This window comes from Schistocerca cancellata, chromosome 5, assembly GCF_023864275.1.
Source record: "Schistocerca cancellata isolate TAMUIC-IGC-003103 chromosome 5, iqSchCanc2.1, whole genome shotgun sequence".
NCBI classification, from domain to species: Eukaryota; Metazoa; Arthropoda; class Insecta; order Orthoptera; family Acrididae; genus Schistocerca; species Schistocerca cancellata.
Genome location: NC_064630.1, coordinates 336,087,727 through 336,109,784, shown reverse-complemented (window position 1 = coordinate 336,109,784; position 22,058 = coordinate 336,087,727). Strand labels below are relative to the sequence as shown.

At 43.7% G+C, this 22,058-nt stretch overlaps 1 protein-coding gene across 1 annotated transcript in view; it reads right to left on the bottom strand.

The window, feature by feature from the left end:
• Positions 1-22,058, bottom strand: part of LOC126188270 (glutamate receptor 1-like) — a 1,232,223-nt gene that overhangs the window by 424,535 nt on the left and 785,630 nt on the right. Inside the window, exon 5 of the mRNA XM_049929849.1 lies at positions 8,344-8,476. Coding sequence (XP_049785806.1) covers positions 8,344-8,476 — 133 coding nt within the window. The remainder of the gene's footprint in view (positions 1-8,343; positions 8,477-22,058) is intronic.

The following is a 22,058-nucleotide window of genomic DNA, read 5'->3' as shown; positions in this document are numbered from 1 at the left end:
GCAGATTCTGTTCCATTCCTTACAGTGCGGATTCTTATTTTGTTATTTTTGTGAGATAAATTGCAGTAACCGGATTTCCTTCTATATCCTTTAGTGATGCCAGTGGCATTCCGTTTCACCTCCATTACAACAGCCTTGTTTCAGATGCTCTTTCTGCGTCAGTACAAAAGAAAATGGTAGCACAGTTTCGCAGCTTAGCTCAAATTGCGCGCCGATCAGCGGGAATGTGCAAATGGAATGACCACGCACCCCAAGAAAGCGATCCCCGCTTCTGCACAGAGGACGATTTCTCTCGGTACACGAGGCGCCATTGTTAGTAATCGCGGTTGTGGAGGCGGACGTCGCAGCCTGTTGCCAATCAGCATTCCATTGTCTCTGATCTCGCATTCTTTGTCGTCGGAAGAGTGGGTGATACGGGCTTCAGAGGATCAGCCGCGAGGGAACGCACGCATGCACACAGACCTCTGCACTGCACTTAAAATAGCACGTGGAAGAACACCACACTATACTTCCATATATGCTATGTTTTCGTATAAAGGTGAGGTTAAGGGAATCCGTAATACCGAGCTAGATTGTCCCTGTCATCTAGAGGTGTCATATTTAAATGTGAGTCACAAGATTCTTTTCCAAATTTTGGTGTACTGTCGCGCCATATTATGAAATACATAAATGCTACAATATTAAAGCCACCGAAATTGACCCTTATTGCAGGCCCTCAATCTATACCCTGTGGAAGGCCACCGTAAATTCGGTTATTTGAGTATTTTAGCATTTAAATATTTTTAAGATGATACGGTGGTACACCCAAATGATTTTAATGGGATTTACGTCGGCTGCGGAAGCCTGCGTATTTAAATCACAGGATTTTTTTTTATAGTCTCTTGACAATGTCCAGCCCAGAGGAACTTTCTTGTCTGTTTGAGCAGCAATTTACGGAACGGAATTTTTGTAGGAATACTTAACGATCACCTGGTTTCCATTCCCACTGCTGACAGAGATTTTTTTACTTGCTCGGAGGGCTGGAACGGGGTCCACAAAGCCTTATGAAATCAATTAAAGAAGTACTTGAATGAGTAGCTGAAATTTATTTTTGAAATTCAGCTTAACAGTAATAGGTACAGATGTACTACGTAAAGCGACATAAGAACATTTGTGCCGAACTGGGACTCGAACGCGGATCTCCCGCTTCTAGCATGCGGTCACCTTACCACTTATGTTATCCCAGTTTGCTCCCTGGAACGATTTTATCTTCCGCAAGTCGCAAAGTTATAATTTCTTCTCATAGATTATTATTTCAATCTCTCGCTCTCTTTCCAGTATCGTTGTTATTTTCGTCACAGGTCCGTATTAGTTTTATATACATCTGCATTTGATGACGAACTACAGTTTCCAAAACTTAAACCTGTTTATGAAATGCAGCTTAACTGTAATAGATAAAGGTTTACTAACTAAAACGACATATGATGATTCGTTCTGGATTGGACTCGAACCTAGATTCCAGGTTTTTCGCGAGCTGTCGCCTTTATCGCTTACTGCAGTATCATCCGAAGATCGAGGTGCCAAATCAAGGTTCGTACCTAGCACCTAGATCACAAGAGAAGATATTCTCTGCAAGCAGCACCGAAGAATGGGCGATATCGGGGTAGCCACCCACCGCAATCGCCGCTTACGGCCGAGCGCAGTACAGCTTAGCCTAGTCCGCGATCATCGACAAAGACGACAGCATCGGCTGCTAGCAGGCCAGCTGTGTCAATTTATAGTTATAGTTAAATATACTCTTCGTGACAGACTTGTGTCGTATATTGTCTGCATCGAGTTATACGTTAATGTTCAGAGACAGCTGTAACTATTCATGACATACCTATAGGAATGGATTATACAAGGTTAAGATATTTTTCCTATCTATGTTGTAATAAGGTGAACTAATACATCATGTGTTACAACATTCACTCGACTTCCTTCCGGAGTAAAGTTAAGAACCCACTATTGTACGAGGAGCGTTCGATTTGTAATGCAACATATTTTTTTTCTGAAAGCAGATTGGTTTTATTTACCATTCCAGTACGCCATATTTTTCCCCATTCTTTTAGCTAAAAAATCCTATTTTTCAACGTAATCTCCTTTCAACTCGACGGCCATACGCCACCTTAATGAGGGATCCTGTATGCCGGAATGGTACCACTGTACCGGTCGATGTCGAAGCCAGCGTCTTGCTGCACCAGTAACCCCCTCGTAACGTTCAAGCAGTTCCGCACAGATGGTCCTTCGTTGCTCTTTATGATCTTTTGTTAGGCGGGGTGGAACTCAGCAGGCACATTCCTTTGAGTACCCCAACTGGTAAGGCCCGCCCGATTGGCCGTGCGGTCTAACGCACGACTTTCCGGGAGGGAAGAAGCGCCTGGTCCCCGCCACGAATCCGCCGGGAGGATTTGTGTCGAGGTCCGGTGAACCGGCAAGTCTGTGGATGGTTTTTAGGCGGTTTTCCATCTGCCTCGGCGAATGCGGGCTGGTTCCCCTTATTCCGCCTCAGTTACACTATATCGGCGATTGCTGCGCAAACAAGTTCTCCACGTACGCGTACACCACCATTACCCTACCACGCAAACATAGGGGTGACACTCGTCTGGTGTGAGACGTTCTCGGGGGATGCGCTCCACCGGGGGGCCGAACCGCACATTAACCCTGGGTTCGGTGTGGGGCGGCGGAGGGGCTAAGTGGACTGCAGTAGTCGTCGTGGGGTTGTGGACCACTGCGGCTGCGGCGGAGACGTAGCCTGTAAGTAGGCTGTTTATGTTTTCTTATTGGCAACGTTACATAGCGCTCTGTATGAAAATCACTGGCTGTACTGTGTGCAGTCTGTGGCTAGTTTGCATTGTTGTCTGCCATCGTAGTGTTGGGCAGCGGCAGCTGAATGTGAACAGCGCGTAGCGATGCGCAGTTAGAGGTGAGTCGCCAGCAGTGGTGGATGTGAGGAGAGAGATGGCGGAGTTTTGAAATTACATATATTATGATGATATTAAGGTAAATACATTGTTTGTTCTCTATTAAAATCTTTTATTTGCTAACTATCCCTATCAGTAGTTAGTGCCTTCCGTAGTTTGAATCTTTTATTTAGCTGGCAGTAGTGGCGCTCGCTGTATTGCAGTAGTTCGAGTAATGAAGATTTTTGTGAGGTAAGTGATTTCTGAACGGTATAGTTTAATGTTACTCAGGGCTATTCTTTTGCAGGGATCTTTGATAGTCAGATTGCGTTGCGCTAAAAATATTGTGTGTCACTTTAGTGAATGTTTGAGTACGTTCAGTTTTGCTCAGCTGTTTGAAAAGCAAATAGTGTAGAGGTTTATCAGCACAGTCGTGTATAAATTTTTCTAAGGGGACGTTTCAAGCCTCTCCGTCGTTTCTATGTCCCCAGTTAACATACAATACAATCATTACAGTACTCAAACAGGTGAACGAGTGTGGCAGCAGTATCAACAGAGGCGTCCTGTTGTGCAGCGAGGTGTTCGATTGTGATCCGTCGATTGTCTCGAATGAGAGTGTTCGCACATCCCAACATTGCAGAAGTCACAGCTGTGTGCGGCCTACCGGCAGGCGGGAGACCGGACAGGTTTACGCGACCTTTTTGCGATGATGACAAACTCCTCGCCCAACGAATCGCCGTGCTTTTCTTCACTGATCTCCGTAGACATTCTGCAACAGCCTATGAATATCTGCGATGCTTTGGTTTTCCGCCAAAACAAATTCAGTGACAGCTTCTCTATTACAGATGCCATTTTGAAGGCTACGTATAGCTCCGCTACCTATCGGAACTTCCTGAATTATAGGGTGTGAAGCGGGAATATTCCACGATGTTCCAGAACAAATTCCTCATTTTTTACAGCCTAAACTGTCCGACAAAAAAATCGGTTCCATTTCTTTATTGAACGCTCCTCGTATTAAAAGGGTATACTGTCATCTAGGACAACACTTGTGCTACCCGATCACGCTCCATGGATCAAACCAATCTCGCGTATGTCATGAATTTATCTATTTCTTCTCGTACGTCATCATGACATTGATAGATGTATTATAAATAGAATTTAGGGCCAAGCTGAGAAGAATGCTCGAATAGCTTATTGGTAGGCGACCATTCGCGATAAGTGGGATGTCTGTGTTCGAGCACCAGTCTCACAGAAATGTTCATATGTCGCTTTGGGTAGTACATCTGTATCTACAACAGTTAAGCTGAATCTCAGGTATTAATATCAATATTCGAAACTGTAGTTCGTAATCAAGTAGAAATATGATTGAGAAGTAGCGTTTCTAATGTTTGCAAAGCTGACAAAGGCCAGGAGAGCAGTGCGCTGACCCATGTCCGTCAGTATCGCATTCATATGACACCATTGGTCGAGGAAGACACAGCTGTCATTCGGTCTCGATTGCCAGTCTGGTCCAGAAATCGGAGCTTGCTGTCACTGTATAGGACAGCAATAGGGTAACTACTGTATCTGAACTACTCAAATAAGGCGGTCAGTGTAGTGGGGCTTCTCTTCGCTTTACTGCCATGATTTGTAGCGTAACACTTTTAGTAGTACATACTTGTCTGAAAGACCTGAGTCGAAACAAGGCCCCCGGAGTAGACAACATTCCATTGGAACTACTGACGGCCTAGGGAGAGCCAGTCTTGACAAAACTCTACCATCAGGTGAGCAAGATGTATGAGACAGGTGAAATACCCTCAGACTTCAAGAAGATTATAATAATTCCAATCCCAAAGAAAGCAGGTGTTGACAGATGTGAAAATTACCGAACAATCAGTTTAATAAGCCACAGCTCCAAAATACTAACACGAATTCTTTACAGACGAATGGAAAAACTAGTATAAGCCAACCTCGGGGAAGATCAGTTTGGATTCCGTAGAAATACTGGAACACGTGAGGCAATACTGACCTTACGACTTATCTTAGAAGAAAGATTAAGGAAAGGCAAACCTACGTTTCTAGCATTTGTAGACTTAAAGAAAGCTTTTGACAATGTTGACTGGAATACTCTCTTTCAAATTCTAAAGGTGGCAGGGGTAAAATACAGGGAGCGAAAGGCTAATTACAATTTGTACAGAAACCAGATGGCAGTTATAAGAGTCGAGGGACATGAAAGGGAAGCAGCGGTGGGGAAGGGAGTAAGACAGGGTTGTAGCCTCTCCCCGATGTTATTCAATCTGTATATTGAGCAAGCAGTAAAGGAAACAATAGAAAATTTCGGAGTAGGTATTAAAATCCATGGAGAAGAAATAAAAACTTTGAGGTTTGCCGATGACACTGTAATTCTGTCAGAGACAGCAAAGGACTTGAAAGAGCAGTTGAACGGAATGGATGGTATCTTGAAGGGAGGATATAAGATGAACATCAACAAAAGCAAAACGAGGATAATGGAATGTAGTGGAATTAAGTCTGGTGATGCTGAGGGAATTAGATTAGGAAATGAGACAATTAAAGTAGTAAAGGAGTTTTGCTATTTGGGGAGCAAAATAACTGATGATGGTCGAAGCAGAGAGGATATAAAATGTAGACTGGCAATGGCAAGGAAAGCGTTTCTGAAGAAGAGAAATTTGTTAACATCGAGTATAGATTTAATTGTCAGGAAGTCATTTCTGAAAGTATTTGTATGGAGTGTAGCCGTGTATGGAAGTGAAACATGGACGGTGAATATTTTGGACAAGAAGAGAATAGAAGCTTTCGAAATGTGGTTTTACAGAAGAATGCTGAAGATTAGATGGGTAGATCACATAACTAATGAGGAAGTATTGAATAGGATTGCGGAGAAGAGAAGTTTGTGGCACAACTTGACCAGAAAAAGGGATCGGTTGGTAGGACATGTTCTGAGGCATCAAGGGATCACCAATTTAGTATTGGAGGGCAGCGTGGAGGGTAAAAATCGTAGGGGGAGACCAAGAGATGAATACACTAAGCAGATTCAGAAGGATGTAGGTTGCAGTAGGTACTGGGAGATGAAGAAGCTTGCACAGGATAGAGTAGCATGGAGAGCTGCATCAAACCAGTCTCAGGACTGAAGACCACAACAACAATAACAACAACTTGTCTGTTGTTGTTAATTAATATACACTCCTGGAAATGGAAAAAAGAACACATTGACACCGGTGTGTCAGACCCACCATACTTGCTCCGGACACTGCGAGAGGGCTGTATAAGCAATGATCACACGCACGGCACAGCGGACACACCAGGAACCGCGGTGTTGGCCGTCGAATGGCGCTAGCTGCGCAGCATTTGTGCACCGCCGCCGTCAGTGTCAGCCAGTTTGCCGTGGCATACGGAGCTCCATCGCAGTCTTTAACACTGGTAGCATGCCGCGACAGCGTGGACGTGAACCGTATGTGCAGTTGACGGACTTTGAGCGAGGGCGTATAGTGGGCATGCGGGAGGCCGGGTGGACGTACCGCCGAATTGCTCAACACGTGGGGCGTGAGGTCTCCACAGTACATCGATGTTGTCGCCAGTGGTCGGCGGAAGGTGCACGTGCCCGTCGACCTGGGACCGGACCGCAGCGACGCACGGATGCACGCCAAGACCGTAGGATCCTACGCAGTGCCGTAGGGGACCGCACCGCCACTTCCCAGCAAATTAGGGACACTGTTGCTCCTGGGGTATCGGCGAGGACCATTCGCAACCGTCTCCATGAAGCTGGGCTACGGTCCCGCACACCGTTAGGCCGTCTTCCGCTCACGCCCCAACATCGTGCAGCCCGCCTCCAGTGGTGTCGCGACAGGCGTGAATGGAGGGACGAATGGAGACGCGTCGTCTTCAGCGATGAGAGTCGCTTCTGCCTTGGTGCCAATGATGGTCGTATGCGTGTTTGGCGCCGTGCAGGTGAGCGCCACAATCAGGACTGCATACGACCGAGGCACACAGGGCCAACACCCGGCATCATGGTGTGGGGAGCGATCTCCTACACTGGCCGTACACCACTGGTGATCGTCGAGGGGACACTGAATAGTGCACGGTACATCCAAACCGTCATCGAACCCATCGTTCTACCATTCCTAGACCGGCAAGGGAACTTGCTGTTCCAACAGGACAATGCACGTCCGCATGTATCCCGTGCCACCCAACGTGCTCTAGAAGGTGTAAGTCAACTACCCTGGCCAGCAAGATCTCCGGATCTGTCCCCCATTGAGCATGTTTGGGACTGGATGAAGCGTCGTCTCACGCGGTCTGCACGTCCAGCACGAACGCTGGTCCAACTGAGGCGCCAGGTGGAAATGGCATGGCAAGCCGTTCCACAGGACTACATCCAGCATCTCTACGATCGTCTCCATGGGAGAATAGCAGCCTGCATTGCTGCGAAAGGTGGATATACACTGTACTAGTGCCGACATTGTGCATGCTCTGTTGCCTGTGTCTATGTGCCTGTGGTTCTGTCAGTGTGATCATGTGATGTATCTGACCCCAGGAATGTGTCAATAAAGTTTCCCCTTCCTGGGACAATGAATTCACGGTGTTCTTATTTCAATTTCCAGGAGTGTATTTGGAACGTCATAGTGAATGGCTGATTTTCCAAAGTAGTTTTTGGCACTGTGGACACTACATTCGTAATCTGGATGACCAGAATTCAAATACGCCATCGAGATTTCGTAACGCGTGCCTGGCTCTGAGTCCGGTAAGAGGGATGTTCGGCCACCGGTTATAAAGCTCATCCAACTGGACGCGTCTTTATCGACTCGCGCACTCTTAACGTATTCCAAGGGGACCAACTTGGAATCTGAACCAGATGTCGTTTCTGGCATATCTTCATATCATTCACAGACGGAGACTGACGTAAGAACAATCCGAGAAACGCGTGTCTGACCGGAATTCGATTCTGTCACGATACTGTCTCCAGGCTCGCAGACCGTCAAGCCCTGCTGTCGATTTCGCAGATCACAAAAGATGAATGGTCACATATTTAACTAAATGGGCCATGTTATCATATTTCTCCCCTTTCTCTACCATTGTGCTACTGCTGGGTCTCAAGTCATACGTTAATCCCATCTCGATTGACAGATAACGAACACACCAGGCAGCAATTCCTTCTGCTGAACTGTTGTTGGCGACCTGTCGTACACTCATATAGCAACAAGACAACACTCCATACGGTATGTTCTCTGGAATGTAAGCACTTTGTCCACAGACTCGTCACTATTTAAAAACGTGTGGCACTTTGCTATTATTGTCACAACCTCCAGTGTCTTCCTTTAGCATTATGAAATTGCTTTTAACTAAAACAGAACGCACAAAATATGAAATAGGAGGAATCCACTAATATGAAAATATGTGTCGGATACAACGAGAACAAAAACTCACTCACCTGCTGACCTCTTCCAAGCTGTGCAGGTAGTCGATGGCATCCGACGTGTTCTGGACTCGTTTCACAGCCTCCACGTGGAATGACCCGCGGCCAGGGCGGAGGCTCTGGAAGATCTGCTGTAGTCTCAGCAGACCTGCAGGCATAATTGTGAGGTTGCTTATAGTATGCCCCAGTACCATTTAAACATTCTTATTCATAGAAACAAATACATATAGATTCTTTGTTTCAGTAGTTATCCTTAATGTTAAATGAGACAACACTATCCGTTTCATAAGTGTTAAGCTTACCTGGGGTCTTAGCGTGCTCCCAATGTCTAGTCTTTCTACAATATTATTCTTGAAGAATCAAGTTTGCCAAGATCACTAGTAAATTTTTTATTACTGTACCGGTTTCGACAGATCTACGCTGACACCATCGTGTCTTGTAACATTATTAGATGTCCGTGCTTTTTACAACACTGGAAGTCACATAGTGATGCTGCGTCAACTTGTAATAAAAAGAGGTAAGCAACACCAGCATGTCACAAGTAAAATAGCACACAATCAAAACATACATGGTGTGTTGAAGTTCCAGCATACGTTATCCTTAGTGTATGCTGGAAAATCATCACCACCAGTTGTCCTAAACCACTACAAAGCAGTCGTCAAGTAGAACTATCGTACTGTGCTGCTACCTTACAGTATTCATTCTGTACTCTACACATCAACCCACATCGAAAAGGAACACTGGTACTAAGACGATTGGGGGGAAGTAGTCCGGAATATCAAGATACACCGTAAATCAAGATCATCTATTTGATACCTATTTCTAGGAATGGTCCACTTCACAATAGGGGCAAGATGAATAAAATGAATTGTGTATTTCTGGGTTTAAGAACTCCTGGTAAGCTCTCATCAGTATATGTTAAAATTATTGTACTACTCAGTTCAAAAAAGTATCCTAGTTTTCTCTGACTAAGCAAATTTTGCAGCTTTCTTCTGATAGATCTATAACATCTACCACACTTTGCCGCCCTGCATAAGCTCGCGGCCGCAGCGTATGATAGACCTGTTCTGTGGCAGTGTCCTTCTGTGATGGCGAGTGTCACCAGCATCACGTGAAGTAAATTGCCAGACTGACAAATTAACTGTTTGTATGAGTAATGCAGTTTCATTATAATTGTTTGTAAAAGTGAGAATCAGATAAGGATCTTTGTTTAATAAGTGTCATAGGAAATGGCACAATGAAAAGGGACAGAAAAGTCTGCGAATAAAAATTATGTTTACTTCCTTCCTTACAGAAAGACTTGAGGAAGTTTGGATCTGTTCAAGTTAACTAGAGATGAATTGGAGCCGTGGGCTGGCTCTGGTTGTAATACTTTACCTCAGGTGATACTGACCGTGGTTCGAATCCCAGCATATCCCATTATAAAGCACCAGTGCCTTTGTTATTAAGAAGTACTATGTAGTTTTCCTTCGGACACGCATGCATGTTCGAAGGAACATTGCATTGTACCTTTTAACAACACAGGTACTGCTATTCCCAATTTATTAACCAGTGCCAGGCCATCGACTGTCAATAAATTTCTCCAGAATGGTTCAAATGCTCTGAGCACTATGGGACTTAACAACTGTGATCATCAGTACCCTAGAACTTAGAACTGCTTAATCCTAACTAACCTAAGGACATCACACACATCCATGCCCGAGGTAGGATTCGAACCTGCGACCGTAGCGGTCACGCGGTTCCAGACTGAAGCGCCTAGAACCGCACGGCCACACCGGCCGCCAATACATTTGTCCCTCCTGGGCAGGAATACACGTACGTAAAGTTGTGACACATGGACGACAGCATATGGAAGTATAGGTATGTGTGCACGGATAGCCATAGCGGTTAATGCGATCGCTCGCGTAAAGTGGGAAGGCCGGTTTCGATTGCCGATCCATCTCCAATTTTCATTGTCGTCATTTCAATATACAGCCTTGGTGTTTTATATTCGCCATTGCCAATACATTCCCACATCACATTAGTTTGTTAAAAAGGTTTAATTTAAAGTAAATCTCACTGCAAGGTCTATCTTCATTTCTTCATGGTTGAAACGTCTATTTTGTGCTAAAGATATTCATCGTTCGGAACGCTCCCCCTCCACGTGGGACAGAGCTACGACCAATACCAAATTCCTTGGCCCCATTCGTCGCACTTCGTCTTTCTTACAGTTTCCCGATGATTCTCCCCAGTGTGAAGTCATCCAAATGATGTCTCCGCGCCATGTTGCAATGAAGGAAACCTCCACAGTGTTGACTGCTCGCTGACCGACACACGCTGTCTTTTCCCCTTCCATCAGCTGCCTCGCGTTGCGCGGTCAGCCCCTTTTGCCGGTAATAATCATGATTGCCATATGACGTCTAACTTTCTGTGCACGGCTGTTAGACCTCTAGTAACATCTCCCGCGCTTTCAATCGGATTTGCAGAGCAGTATATTTTAATGTAATAATGATAATTCGATTACATCAGTGAGTGTTACGTTACCTTAGCATTTTAGAAAAATACTGCTTTTTAAAAATATATGTCGTTAATTTGAGAGGCTACGTTACCTTAGCATATTTAGAAAAATACAGATTTTTAAAAATATATGTCGTTAATTTGAGAGGTTCGTGTGTCATGCAGTTAATTTAAGCATTACAATAGCAAGAAAGTCTCAGAACTCTGATAACATCATAATTTACACAATATAAAAAAAGACGTTTGTACTAATAGTTATCAGTATTTCACTAATGACTATGGTTATAAATAGTCTTCAAGAGTTTGCCGCCAGATGACATTGTGCAAATTCCATAACTATGGCTGTAAACAGTGATCTGGTAAGCACGGCTGCAAGAGAGTGTAAATCAGGGAAATGCAGTTTCTTTCAGTCGTTTCCGCCTGAGCTCAGGAAGCAACTTTTTCCATTTTTTTTTTCTTTCCTTATTGGAGGTCTTTCGCTTTCCATCTGCTCGAAGTCGACATCCAGTGAACTCATTGGCAGTGTCAAACATGCTGTTGACAGTGAGTAGATCGACCTATGCTTATGGCCGCATGGTCATCGACGTGAGTATTCTCTCAGACAAGCAGCTGAAAAATACAGCGTGGCGCAGGTGACTCCGCCTATGGGCTTTATGCAATCCGCAACGCCTCCATATACCGGGCACCAATTGTCTGTGACTCACAATGCCCAGACTATTAGCACTACAAAAAATAAATAAATAAATGGTTCAAACGGCTCTGAGCACTATGGGACTCGACATCTGAGATCATCAGTCTCTTAGAGCTTAGAACTACTTAAACCTAACTAACCTAAGGACATTACACACATCCATGCCCGAGGCAGGATTCGAACCTGCGACCGTAGCGGTAGCGCGGTTCCAGACTGTAGCGCCTAGAACCGCTCGGCCACTCTGGCCAGCAAATAAATAAACAGAACGTTTTTCTAACAAAATTAATCTAGTTTCTCTAGAGGCTGTAGTTCTCAATTTATTCAACACAAACAAACATAAGTAACCTTGAAATGCGTTCTTCGTGATTAACTCGAAAACCACTGCCTCCAGCGAAAACGTATCCCAGCGCTAAATTTAACTACACTAAATTTTCCACAAAAATATAACTTTTTATTTTAATTAATTAATTAATTAATTTTATTTTTGGCTAACAGTTCGCAGTTTGCATACAATGAGCAAGAGAATGTGAAAACATCGTACATGGTTTTTGAATGGGTTGCTGTGTGACAAATAACTTCACATTTCTAGGATACATTGCCCTGATTGAGACACTTAGTTTTCACGACACTTCGCTGTTTGAACCTTAACTGTGAACTCTGAAAGCTGATGATGTAAAATATAAATTTTTGTAGTGACTTATTTCTGTAGGGAAAGGGGGGGGGGAGACGGGAGGTGGGGCTGATCATAATCCTCTCACGACCCCCGCCCCCCCCCCCCCCCCGCTCCCGCAACTACGAAAAAATTAACACATCAACATGAAATCTAATGTGCACAACGCAGCAGACAATGTTAGTGTACGATTTGATTTGCGAGTGCAGTCATTCCAACAATCACTCATTCGCTGGCAGACTACGCTTCAGTTTGCTAAGAAAATGAATTTGGTTGAGAGCAAAGAACGAGGGCGAGTCAAACGAAAACCTTAAATATTTTTTTAAATATTATTTATTATGCAGAAGTGGTACAAAGCTGCATCACACAAAGTGCATAAATTCTTTCAGAAAAAAAATCATTTCGTAGTCCGCGCAACCACTCATGCACCAAATGGCGTACCTCTTCATCAGAACGGAACTTCTTTCCTCCCATTCCGTCTTTGAGTGGTCCAAACATGCGGAAATGACTTGGGGCAAGGTCTGGTGTGTATGGTGGATGACGGAGTCACTCAAAATGCAGATGTGTGATTGCTTCAACTGTTGTACGGGCAGTGTGGGGCCTTAGATTGTCATGTTGCAAAAGGACACCTGCTGACAGCAATCCACGTCGCTTTGATTTGACTGCAGGCCGCAGATGATGCAATTGTGACAGTGGTCCCTCTAGGCATGTAATGCTCCAAAATGACGCCTTTTTCGTCCCAAAAGAGAGTCAGCATAACTTTCCGTGCTGATGGTTCTGTTCGAAACTGCTTTGGTTTTGGTGATGAGGAATGGCGCCATTTCTTGCTCGCTCTCTTCGTTTCCGGTTGGTGAAAGTGAACCCAGGTTTCGTCCCCAGTAACGATTCTTGCAAGGAAGCCATCACCCTCTCTTTCAAAGTGCCGAAGATGTTCTTCACAAGCATTAACACACAGTTCTCTCATTTCAGAAGTCAGCTGTCATGGCACCCATCTTGCAGACACTTTGTGAAACTGGAGCACATCATGCACAATGTGGTGTGCTGACCCAAGACTAGTATGTAAACATGCTGCAATGTCATTCAGTGTCACTCGGCAGTTTTCCTTCACTATGGCTTCAACTGCTGCAATGCTCTGTGGTGTCACAACTCGTTGTGCCTGACCTGGATGAGGAGCATCTTCTACTGAAGTCACACCATTTGCGATCTTCCAATTCCATTCGTGGACTTGCTGCTCTGACAAACATGCATCACCGTACTGAACCTTCATTCGTCAATGAATTTCAATAGGTTTCGCACCTTCACTACGCAAAAACCGAATAACGGAACGCTGTTCTTCACTGGTGCAAGTCGCAAGTGGGACGGCCATTTTTTATACTGATACTGCGACGGTATATGTGCATCTGCACTATGCTGCCACCTATAGGCCATTCTACAACCTGTGTGTAGCATGCTTACCAATTTACAAGATAACGCCGCGAAATTTCGATTTATTATTACGAATTTAAGGGTTTCATTTGACTCACCCTCGTAATTTCCGCGCCTACCTGAGTACTGATTTTGAAGTTTTAAAAGTTTTCTAGGGAAATAAGTGAATAATAAGTACGTTTTATTACTTATAAACGCAACAACTCGGCCAGTGCAAACTGATTGGGCTGGCCGGGGTGGCCGACCGGTTCTAGGCGCTACAGTCTGGAACCGCAAGACCACTACGGTCGCAAGTTCGAATCCTGCCACGGGCATGGATGTGTGTGATGTCCTTAGGTTAGTTAGGTTTAAGTAGTTCTAAGTTCTAGGGGACTGATGACCCCAGAAGTTAAGTCCCATACTGCTCAGAGCCATTTGAACTATTTTTGAACAAACTGATTTTTTGACGATATGTTTTATTGGCCGCAACACTGCCACTGATTTGCAAGAGCATACTCGAGCCTTAATTACTACTAGGGCTGTAATTTGGCGGCCGGCTATCAGCAGCTCTGGGTAAGAACTAATTTGGAAGCGGATGAGGTCCACGAGCCGCCGGCAGCGGCAAGCAGAGCCCAGAGGCGCGGCGGCGGCAGCGGCGGCGGGGCCAGGGCGACTCTGCTGCGGCTGCCAATCGCAGTGGCCGCTAACGACCGGCTGACTAATGAATGATTACACGGCGGACACAATGGCGCGGAAACCGACGCAAGTGCCGCCTGCAACTTTAATAGTCGGCGCCGTGGCGCGCTCCGCTACGTCGGCCGACCCGACAACTGCCAGCGCCACGAGCTGCTCTCGCAGCACTCCGCTCCGCAGTTTAACGGGCCATTTAAACATTAAACGTTCCCATTACCGACCTCTCCCCGTGCCTGCCCCCAACGATACACGTAATTTTAGACTGAAAATGCAAGTATAGCGCACTGAGGCATGCTGACTACCAGGGGTAGTCATAACGTTCTAATTACCTTCCCGAAAAAGCCACAGTGAGACCATGACACTTCTTGTTTGGTGTACTCCTTTTCTACGCATTCTCCGTTCAGTGCGACATATTTTCCTCGACGAATGACACCATTTTAGAGAATATGCTTGTGAAAATTTGAATTTTGGCTGGTCGGAAAACATTGCGTCTCCAAAATCTCCTTTTCGTCGTTATGGAAATGGTTGCCATACAATTGTTTCTTAATCCAAGGCAATAGGTACCATTCACTGTGTTCCATATCAAGAGATTTCAGCAGTATGCTCCTGTCGACGGTTTGCCCTTTCGTGCCTTTTTCCAAGTTACTTTTAGCGCAACAACAAGTGTTAACGGAGTTGTGCAGCCTGCCTAAACTGGCAGCCTCCACTTCGATTCTGTATGTTGCACCGAACCGAAGACTTATTACGTTATAGTCCAGTGACTATATTGCAATTTCCCGTTGTATAGTGTTCCTTCAGATATCCGCAGCTTCTCATTAACCTTAGATTAAAATTGCAACAGGATATAAAACAAGGTATTTCGTACATAATTAAGAGTTTAACATCCCACTGGAGATCTAATAACGGTAATTAACTAATGAATAACTGATAAACTATGACTTCCCTTGAATAAAATGTGTACTAGTAAACGTTACGGTGGTTTGGTAGCTGAAGGAGATGAAGAATAGGATGGCATGTGGAATAGATGATTTGCCAGCAGAACTGTTGAAGAGTCTGGGAAACAAGGCAAGAAAAGAAATAGTCTACCTCTGTAACGAGATATATGACAAACGGGAATGGCATGAGGACTTCGCTGCAACAGTTATGACACCAATAGAGAAAAATAGAAACACTAAAAAATGTGAAGAGCACCGGACCATCAGTCTAATTTCTCATGCAGCTAAAGTCTTGCTGAGAATGTTGAATAGATGGTTATATGGCAGGCTGGATAGAGGGATTGCAGAGGAGCAGTTCAGATTTAGAAGAGGAAAAGGAACAGAAGATGCTATTGGCCTGCTAAGAACTATATGGGAAAGATATATGGAAAAGGTAGAGAAATCTTTGCTGTTTTTATAGATTTAGAAAAGGCTTTTGACAGAGTTTAGTGGAATAAGCTGATGGATATCTTGAAGAGGAAAGGAGTAGATTGGAAAGAGAGACGACTGATAGAGTATCTATATTTACACCAGAAAGTAAGGATAAGGATTGGAAATGAAATGTCAGAAGGAAGCAGCACTGGACTAGGTGTTAGACAATTTTGTTGCCTTTCCCCACTGTTGTTTAACGTATACCTTGAAGAGATTGTTGCGAAAAGCTTAGATGGGAAAAGAGGAATATGTATTGGTGGAAAGAGAATTGAATGTATAAGATTTGCTGATGAGATGGTATTAGTGGCAGAAAGTGTGCGGACAGTGAATAACATGTTCAAAGATCTGAATGAAGGTTGTGTGGAATATGGGATGCAAGTATACACAGCAAAACCAAAGAGTATGGTCATCAGTACAAGACGCAGACTGTCCAATATTAAAATAGGACAATCTACCATTAGCCAAGTAAGTGAATTTAAATATCTCGGAAGCACAATAACTGAAGACTTGAGATGTCATCAGGAGGTGAAAACTCGAATTGCCATAGCGAAGGAGGCATTCAACAGAAAGAGGAGACTCTTATGTGGCAAATTAGATAAAGGACTAAGGAAAAGGCTTGCCAAATGTTTTGTCTGGAGTGCGACACTATATGGGGCAGAAACATGGACACTGAGACGAGAGGATGAAAAAAGGTTAGAAGCATTTGAGATGTAGATGTGGAGGAGAATGGAGAGAATAAGCTGGATGGAAAGAGTGAGTAATGAAAGAGTATTAGAAAGGGTTGGTGAGAGAAGATGTCTGCTGAAGGTTGTAAGAGAAAGGAAAAAGAACTGGTTGGGACATTCATTGAGAAAGGAATGCTTGCTAGTAGATGCTTTGGAAGGATTGGTTTGTGGGAGAAGACTGAGACGAAGAAGCAGATATAAGATGATAGACGACATAAAGGGAAAAGGAAATTAAGCAGACCTGAAGAGGATGACAGAAGACGGGACAGCCTGGAGGACTACCATGTGAAAATCTGGGTGGCGCAGAGGTTAACGCAACTGCCTAGTAAGCAAACTATTCTTGGTTCAAACCTCGGTCTGCCACACTCTTTTACTCTACGCCACTGTTTCTGTATAGTGTCCAGATGCAGCTGACATCAGTAATCCCTTCCCTTCCCTTTACTTTCTCGTCCTCCTCCTTCCATTGAAGCATATGACCTGTTTGTTACAGCACTTCCTTGAGGGAAGACAACAACGTCAACAAAACGTACATAATGAAGAACAGAAAAGAGACCACTCTCCCGGCATAACGAACATTATAGCCGCACGCCAGCGGTTGTTTACGTTCGTTTATTATTTTCTATTTTTTAATTACAACTAATGTTATTTTATGTTTATTTTGTTTCTATGTTTATTTATTGCGTATATGTCACTGGACAATAATGAAAAATAAAAAAGAGACCGCCTTCCATGCGTAACAAACATAAAAATGCCCGCACACCCGCGGCTTTACGTTAGTTGTTACAACGTGATCCCCTCGACGTTCAGACGACGCCGGAGAACGTCGTCTCGAATAAAAATGCCGTAGGTCGCCGCCAATGATCTTGTGCTCAGAATTATACACGCACTATTAAGTTACCTTCTCATATCTGGTACACCCCAGCTGCTGGGAGGGGCCAAGACACACTTCCCAAAAGATTGTCATAGTACTGTCGATAGCGCTGTTGATGCTAAATACGAGTAACACGCTCCTGTAAAAATGTCCAAAATCAAGACCGCTCTTGTCACTGTCGTGGAACAGATAAGATATCGACTTTCCTTTGATCCATGTCACGGAATGAATCCTAGAGCCAGGGAAAAACATCTCATCCAAGACTGTGGATCCACTACATGGAGGGCCATGCGGAGTAGAAGGGCAAGCATTTTTCTTATCAACTGACACACCTCCGCAGAAGATCCGCATTCCAGGCGATGTAGATCCGTGTCAGGTAGACGACACTCTCTGAAAGTGGAGAGACGGACATATTAATGGTATGGAGCCGGTGCCGCGTGATATGTTTTTGATTGCCCACAAGATACCAGGTCGTCTGGCATTCGAGTCGAGAATGGGGTGGTGTATCGTAAGCCAGGCCACGGGCAAAGTTATCGCAGCTTGGCGTTGTTCCGTCACATTCCGGTTATGTCTTATCATTCGCTTCGGATATCGGAGCAAGCCTCCAGGACCAACACAAACTTCCACATGTCACACTTTTCCACACCTCATAAGGTTCGCACACACATTAGGCGATTCCCGCCAGAGAGGGACATATTAGATGATCGTCGTTTTAAGCCAATATGGCACGTTATGCTTATTATGTCCGCAGCTCGTGGTCTCGCGGTAGCGTTCTCGCTTCCCCAGCACGGGGTCCCGGATTCGAATCCAGTGGGGTCAGGGACTTTCACCTGCCTCGAGATGACTGTATTTATTGTGTTGTCTTCATAATCATCATTCATTCCCATTATGTCAGTGGAAGGCAACGGCAAACCACCTCCACTAGGACCTTGCCCAGTACGGCGGTGCGGGTCTCCTGCATCGTTCCCCTACGCTCTGTCAAGAAGCATGGGACTTCATCAATGCTTATTACGTTATTGTGCTATGTTTCTGTTGATAATTCACCTTATACAATGTTCCTTCACATATGTACGCCTTAAAAGATTTGGACCGGTGTGACGGGTTCGATTCCCACCTCGGTCTGGCAGAAATTTTCACATGTCACCGACAAATAGTAAAGCTTAAGTGAATTTAGATTCGCAATTTGCGAATAAAATTTTGTAAAATACAGGATGCCTATATCCGTAAGCAAGAGCGAACACGATGTTACACAAATGCTGGCGATGGAAGCCAGTTCCTTTACTCATACGTGTGCCTTCAGGAAGGGCGAGCTGACAAACGGATTTCACGAAGAACAGAATGTCAACTCAGGTCCTATCTTTTTGACATCAGAAGTAAACATTATCATAACAGGGACAGACATGAAGCAGCTCTAAACGAAATATGCTATCCGTTAAGAGTGCACTCCACAGATAACAGCGAGTAGAATTAAAAAGATAATAAAAGCTATGCGTTCACAGTAGTGTCGAGAAAGATGTGTCATTGTTATCTAGAAAATAATTGGTTGTGGTAATGCAGATATTTATGTACGTTGAGTATACAGTAGTTCTTTGACGGACTTCGATTCTCCAGTGGTTTGGGAGCGGCAAAAGGCAAAAACCTCTCTGAAAAAGGAATCATTTCTGATCAAGGTGCTGTGCTTCACTAATTTCTGTTCCACAAGGTCTAGTACGAATCTATGGTGGTTGATACTCGTCCATCTCAGATAATATTGATAATAGTATCCGTTTAAAAGAAGATGGTTTCGAAAAACTGTTGTCAAGGTTTCCGTCTCCCCGTCTGCTCATTCATTTTTTCACCCAGAATAATCGTTTCTCTTTTCCGACCTGTTCACTACCACAGCATAGAAGAACTACAGTTTTATTTCTAGCGTTCGTCGCCATTATAGCTTGTTCTCTGTACATGCAGCACTGACGTGTGCTTTGTGGCCCGTCTTTTTTCCCGTTTGCTTCAATGCGCGCTTCGTTCCTCGTTTTGAGGAACGTGTAAATGGCCACTTACGAGCATAATCTGTTAGCATAACACCATGGTTGCCTCAAAAATTCACCAAGTTTCACCGTGTCCGACGATGTCTGGCTCTTCACCTTACTCGACGTTGGTGAATCCACATATTTCCACTGCTAGCTTTACTCTTTTTTCTCTGGATCAGACTGATATACCCGTTCTCGACCGTGATGGCGGCTAAATAAGTCGTCTCCATTGGCCAGCAACATTTCTGGTCGCAGACTCCAGCGGGCGGGAAACTTTGTCATGTTCAATATGTCACGCAAGATGTTGAAAACTTAACCAAGCCTTTCACTTCTTTCTATGTATTTATTTATTTATTATTTGTTGCTTGTTTTATTATTGTCCACTTCAATGGATCTACAGAGTGATTCAGCTGCCTCTAACGATCCGTTTTATGCAAACTGCACTGTGTCAGTATCGGCTGCTCAGTATAGAAAAAAGAAGCCGGACAAGTGTGAGTAAGACTCGCTCTATGTGGGTTCCGAACAAACTATGTTATGAAGCTTCCTGGCAGATTAAAACTGTGTGCCGACCGAGACTCGAACTCGGGACCTTAGCCTTTCGCGGGCAAATGCTCTACCATCTGGCTAAGCCATGTCTCCGCAATATCCTCTCTTTTAGGAGTGCTAGTTCTGCAAGGTTCGCAGGAGAGCTTCTGTAAAGTTTGGACGGTAGGAGACGAGGTACTGGCAGAAGTAAAGCTGTGAGGACGGGGCGTAAGTCGTGTTTGGGTAGCTGAGATGGTAGAGCACTTGCCCGCGAAAGGCAAAGGTCCCGAGTTCGAGTCACAGTCCGGCACACAGTTTTAATCTGCCAGGAAGTTTCATATCTGCGCACACTCCGGTGCAGAGAGAAAATCTCATTCTGGAAGCTATATTATGTATATAGATTGTTCATGTACAAGTTCTGATGAGTGAGTTCGAGAATACCAAATTAAGTGATATAAATGTCCGTAGATTTCGATTGCATTGACTTAAAGCTTAATGTGACCTGTACGTGAATAACTCCAAAAAATCCATTCTTTTAAATTTTTACCTTAAAAAATTCTCTGTGGCTTTCTTAATTAGAAAAAGTTTACTTCCAGGAAAATAAAGCACAGGAAGTGCCAAAATTAGATGAATTTAAAAATGGCTGCAAATATCACGACGTCCCCATGGCGCACAGTCAGCTCTGTTAAGAATAAAGTTTTGCTCCCATTTCTTTTGTTTCTGTGATTTTTTAGTCCCTTAAGTTGGCTAAATTGCTTGTCTTTTGTTTATACAGAGAGTTTAGCCACTGTGTGTTGCTGTTTTGGCGCGAACATTTTCTTTACAGCGAAGCAATTGTGTGCGTGAGTTTCTTATTGTGTGCGTGAGTTTATTATTACATTTGAAGGCACTGGTAAGAATTAAAAAGTTCGTTGCTAAACAACGTAAATTCGATGGAAATGGGTTCACCAAACAGATTAACTCTGCTAATACTAAACTACTACGTGATACAACACTTGAATCAACTACTCCACGCGCTTTGAAGCTAAAAGTGATATATTTGGACAATGGGCTTGACAGTATTGATGCTTATAACACAGAGACGCAACTATTGATTCAGGATGCGTTATTTTCAAACTCTCCGCTCTACCTGAACTAATAAATAAAGCTTTGCATTGTGAAGTTACTTGACGAGGTACATACAGAATTGTTTGTAATTTTCATGATTTAAGCGAATGTGGTTATACTTGTGGCGTAACTAAATACAGAGTGTGTAACACAAATATCAAATTTGCTTATGCTACGAAGTGTATAGACAAAGGAAACTGAAGTGCACAAATTTTCTGTGCTGTTATTGACGTAACTACTGCTACAAGGTTTGGCAGGTACAATAAAATTATTCTACATACTTTAGAAGAAGTAGCAAATGATAGTATGAAAAATGCTGTTCAGGAAAACGTAGGCATGAATGACAGCAATACATGTATGTCTTCAGCCCTTGATACATCCTGGCAATGAAGAAGCCATGATTCTCTACATGGTGTAGTGACAGCTATGAAAGTATCAACAACTGTATATGTTAACCGATTCCAAAATCTGTTCTGGTACTAATAAATACTTTGAGAATACGAGTGCTATTTTCTGTTCTATGTTTCAAAGACGGTGCAATGTCAAGGGTTAATGTTATGGAACCGATGGAACTGCCTGGTGCAATAAATACATATAGAGATCTAATAGCCATTGTCCAAAGAAGACCATACAAAGCATAAAAATCAGTGTCGGAAGCCACCAAAGAAGCAAGAATGAGAAGAAGAAATGTGAAAAAGAGAAGGGAGGAAGAACAACATAGGGAACAAGATAAATATGGACCTGGGATGCATTAGCGCGACGCTAGTTTAAAAGAAAAAAAGTTTTAACTTTAACTTGAATTTCCCGAAAGTTAAATTCTTTCATGTTCTGGTGCACTTTGGCTAAAGAAAGGGAGGTGAAACTTTGTGTACTGTCTTAAAACATGTTTCACTAAAAAGGAGACTACTCTTGTGACGTAACTTTGAAAATAAAATGCTTTTGTTTTTAAAAAAAATCTGAATTAGTTTCCAAAATTTTAGATAATCATACTTGAAAAACTTTTATATTACAATTTATGAGAGCATCATTTTTTTCAAACGTCTGCTTTAAAGATAATAGTGTAAGGGAAACAATAAACCTTCTGCTCTGTTTGCATTTTGAATAATGTGTACCTATGATATACATAAATAAGT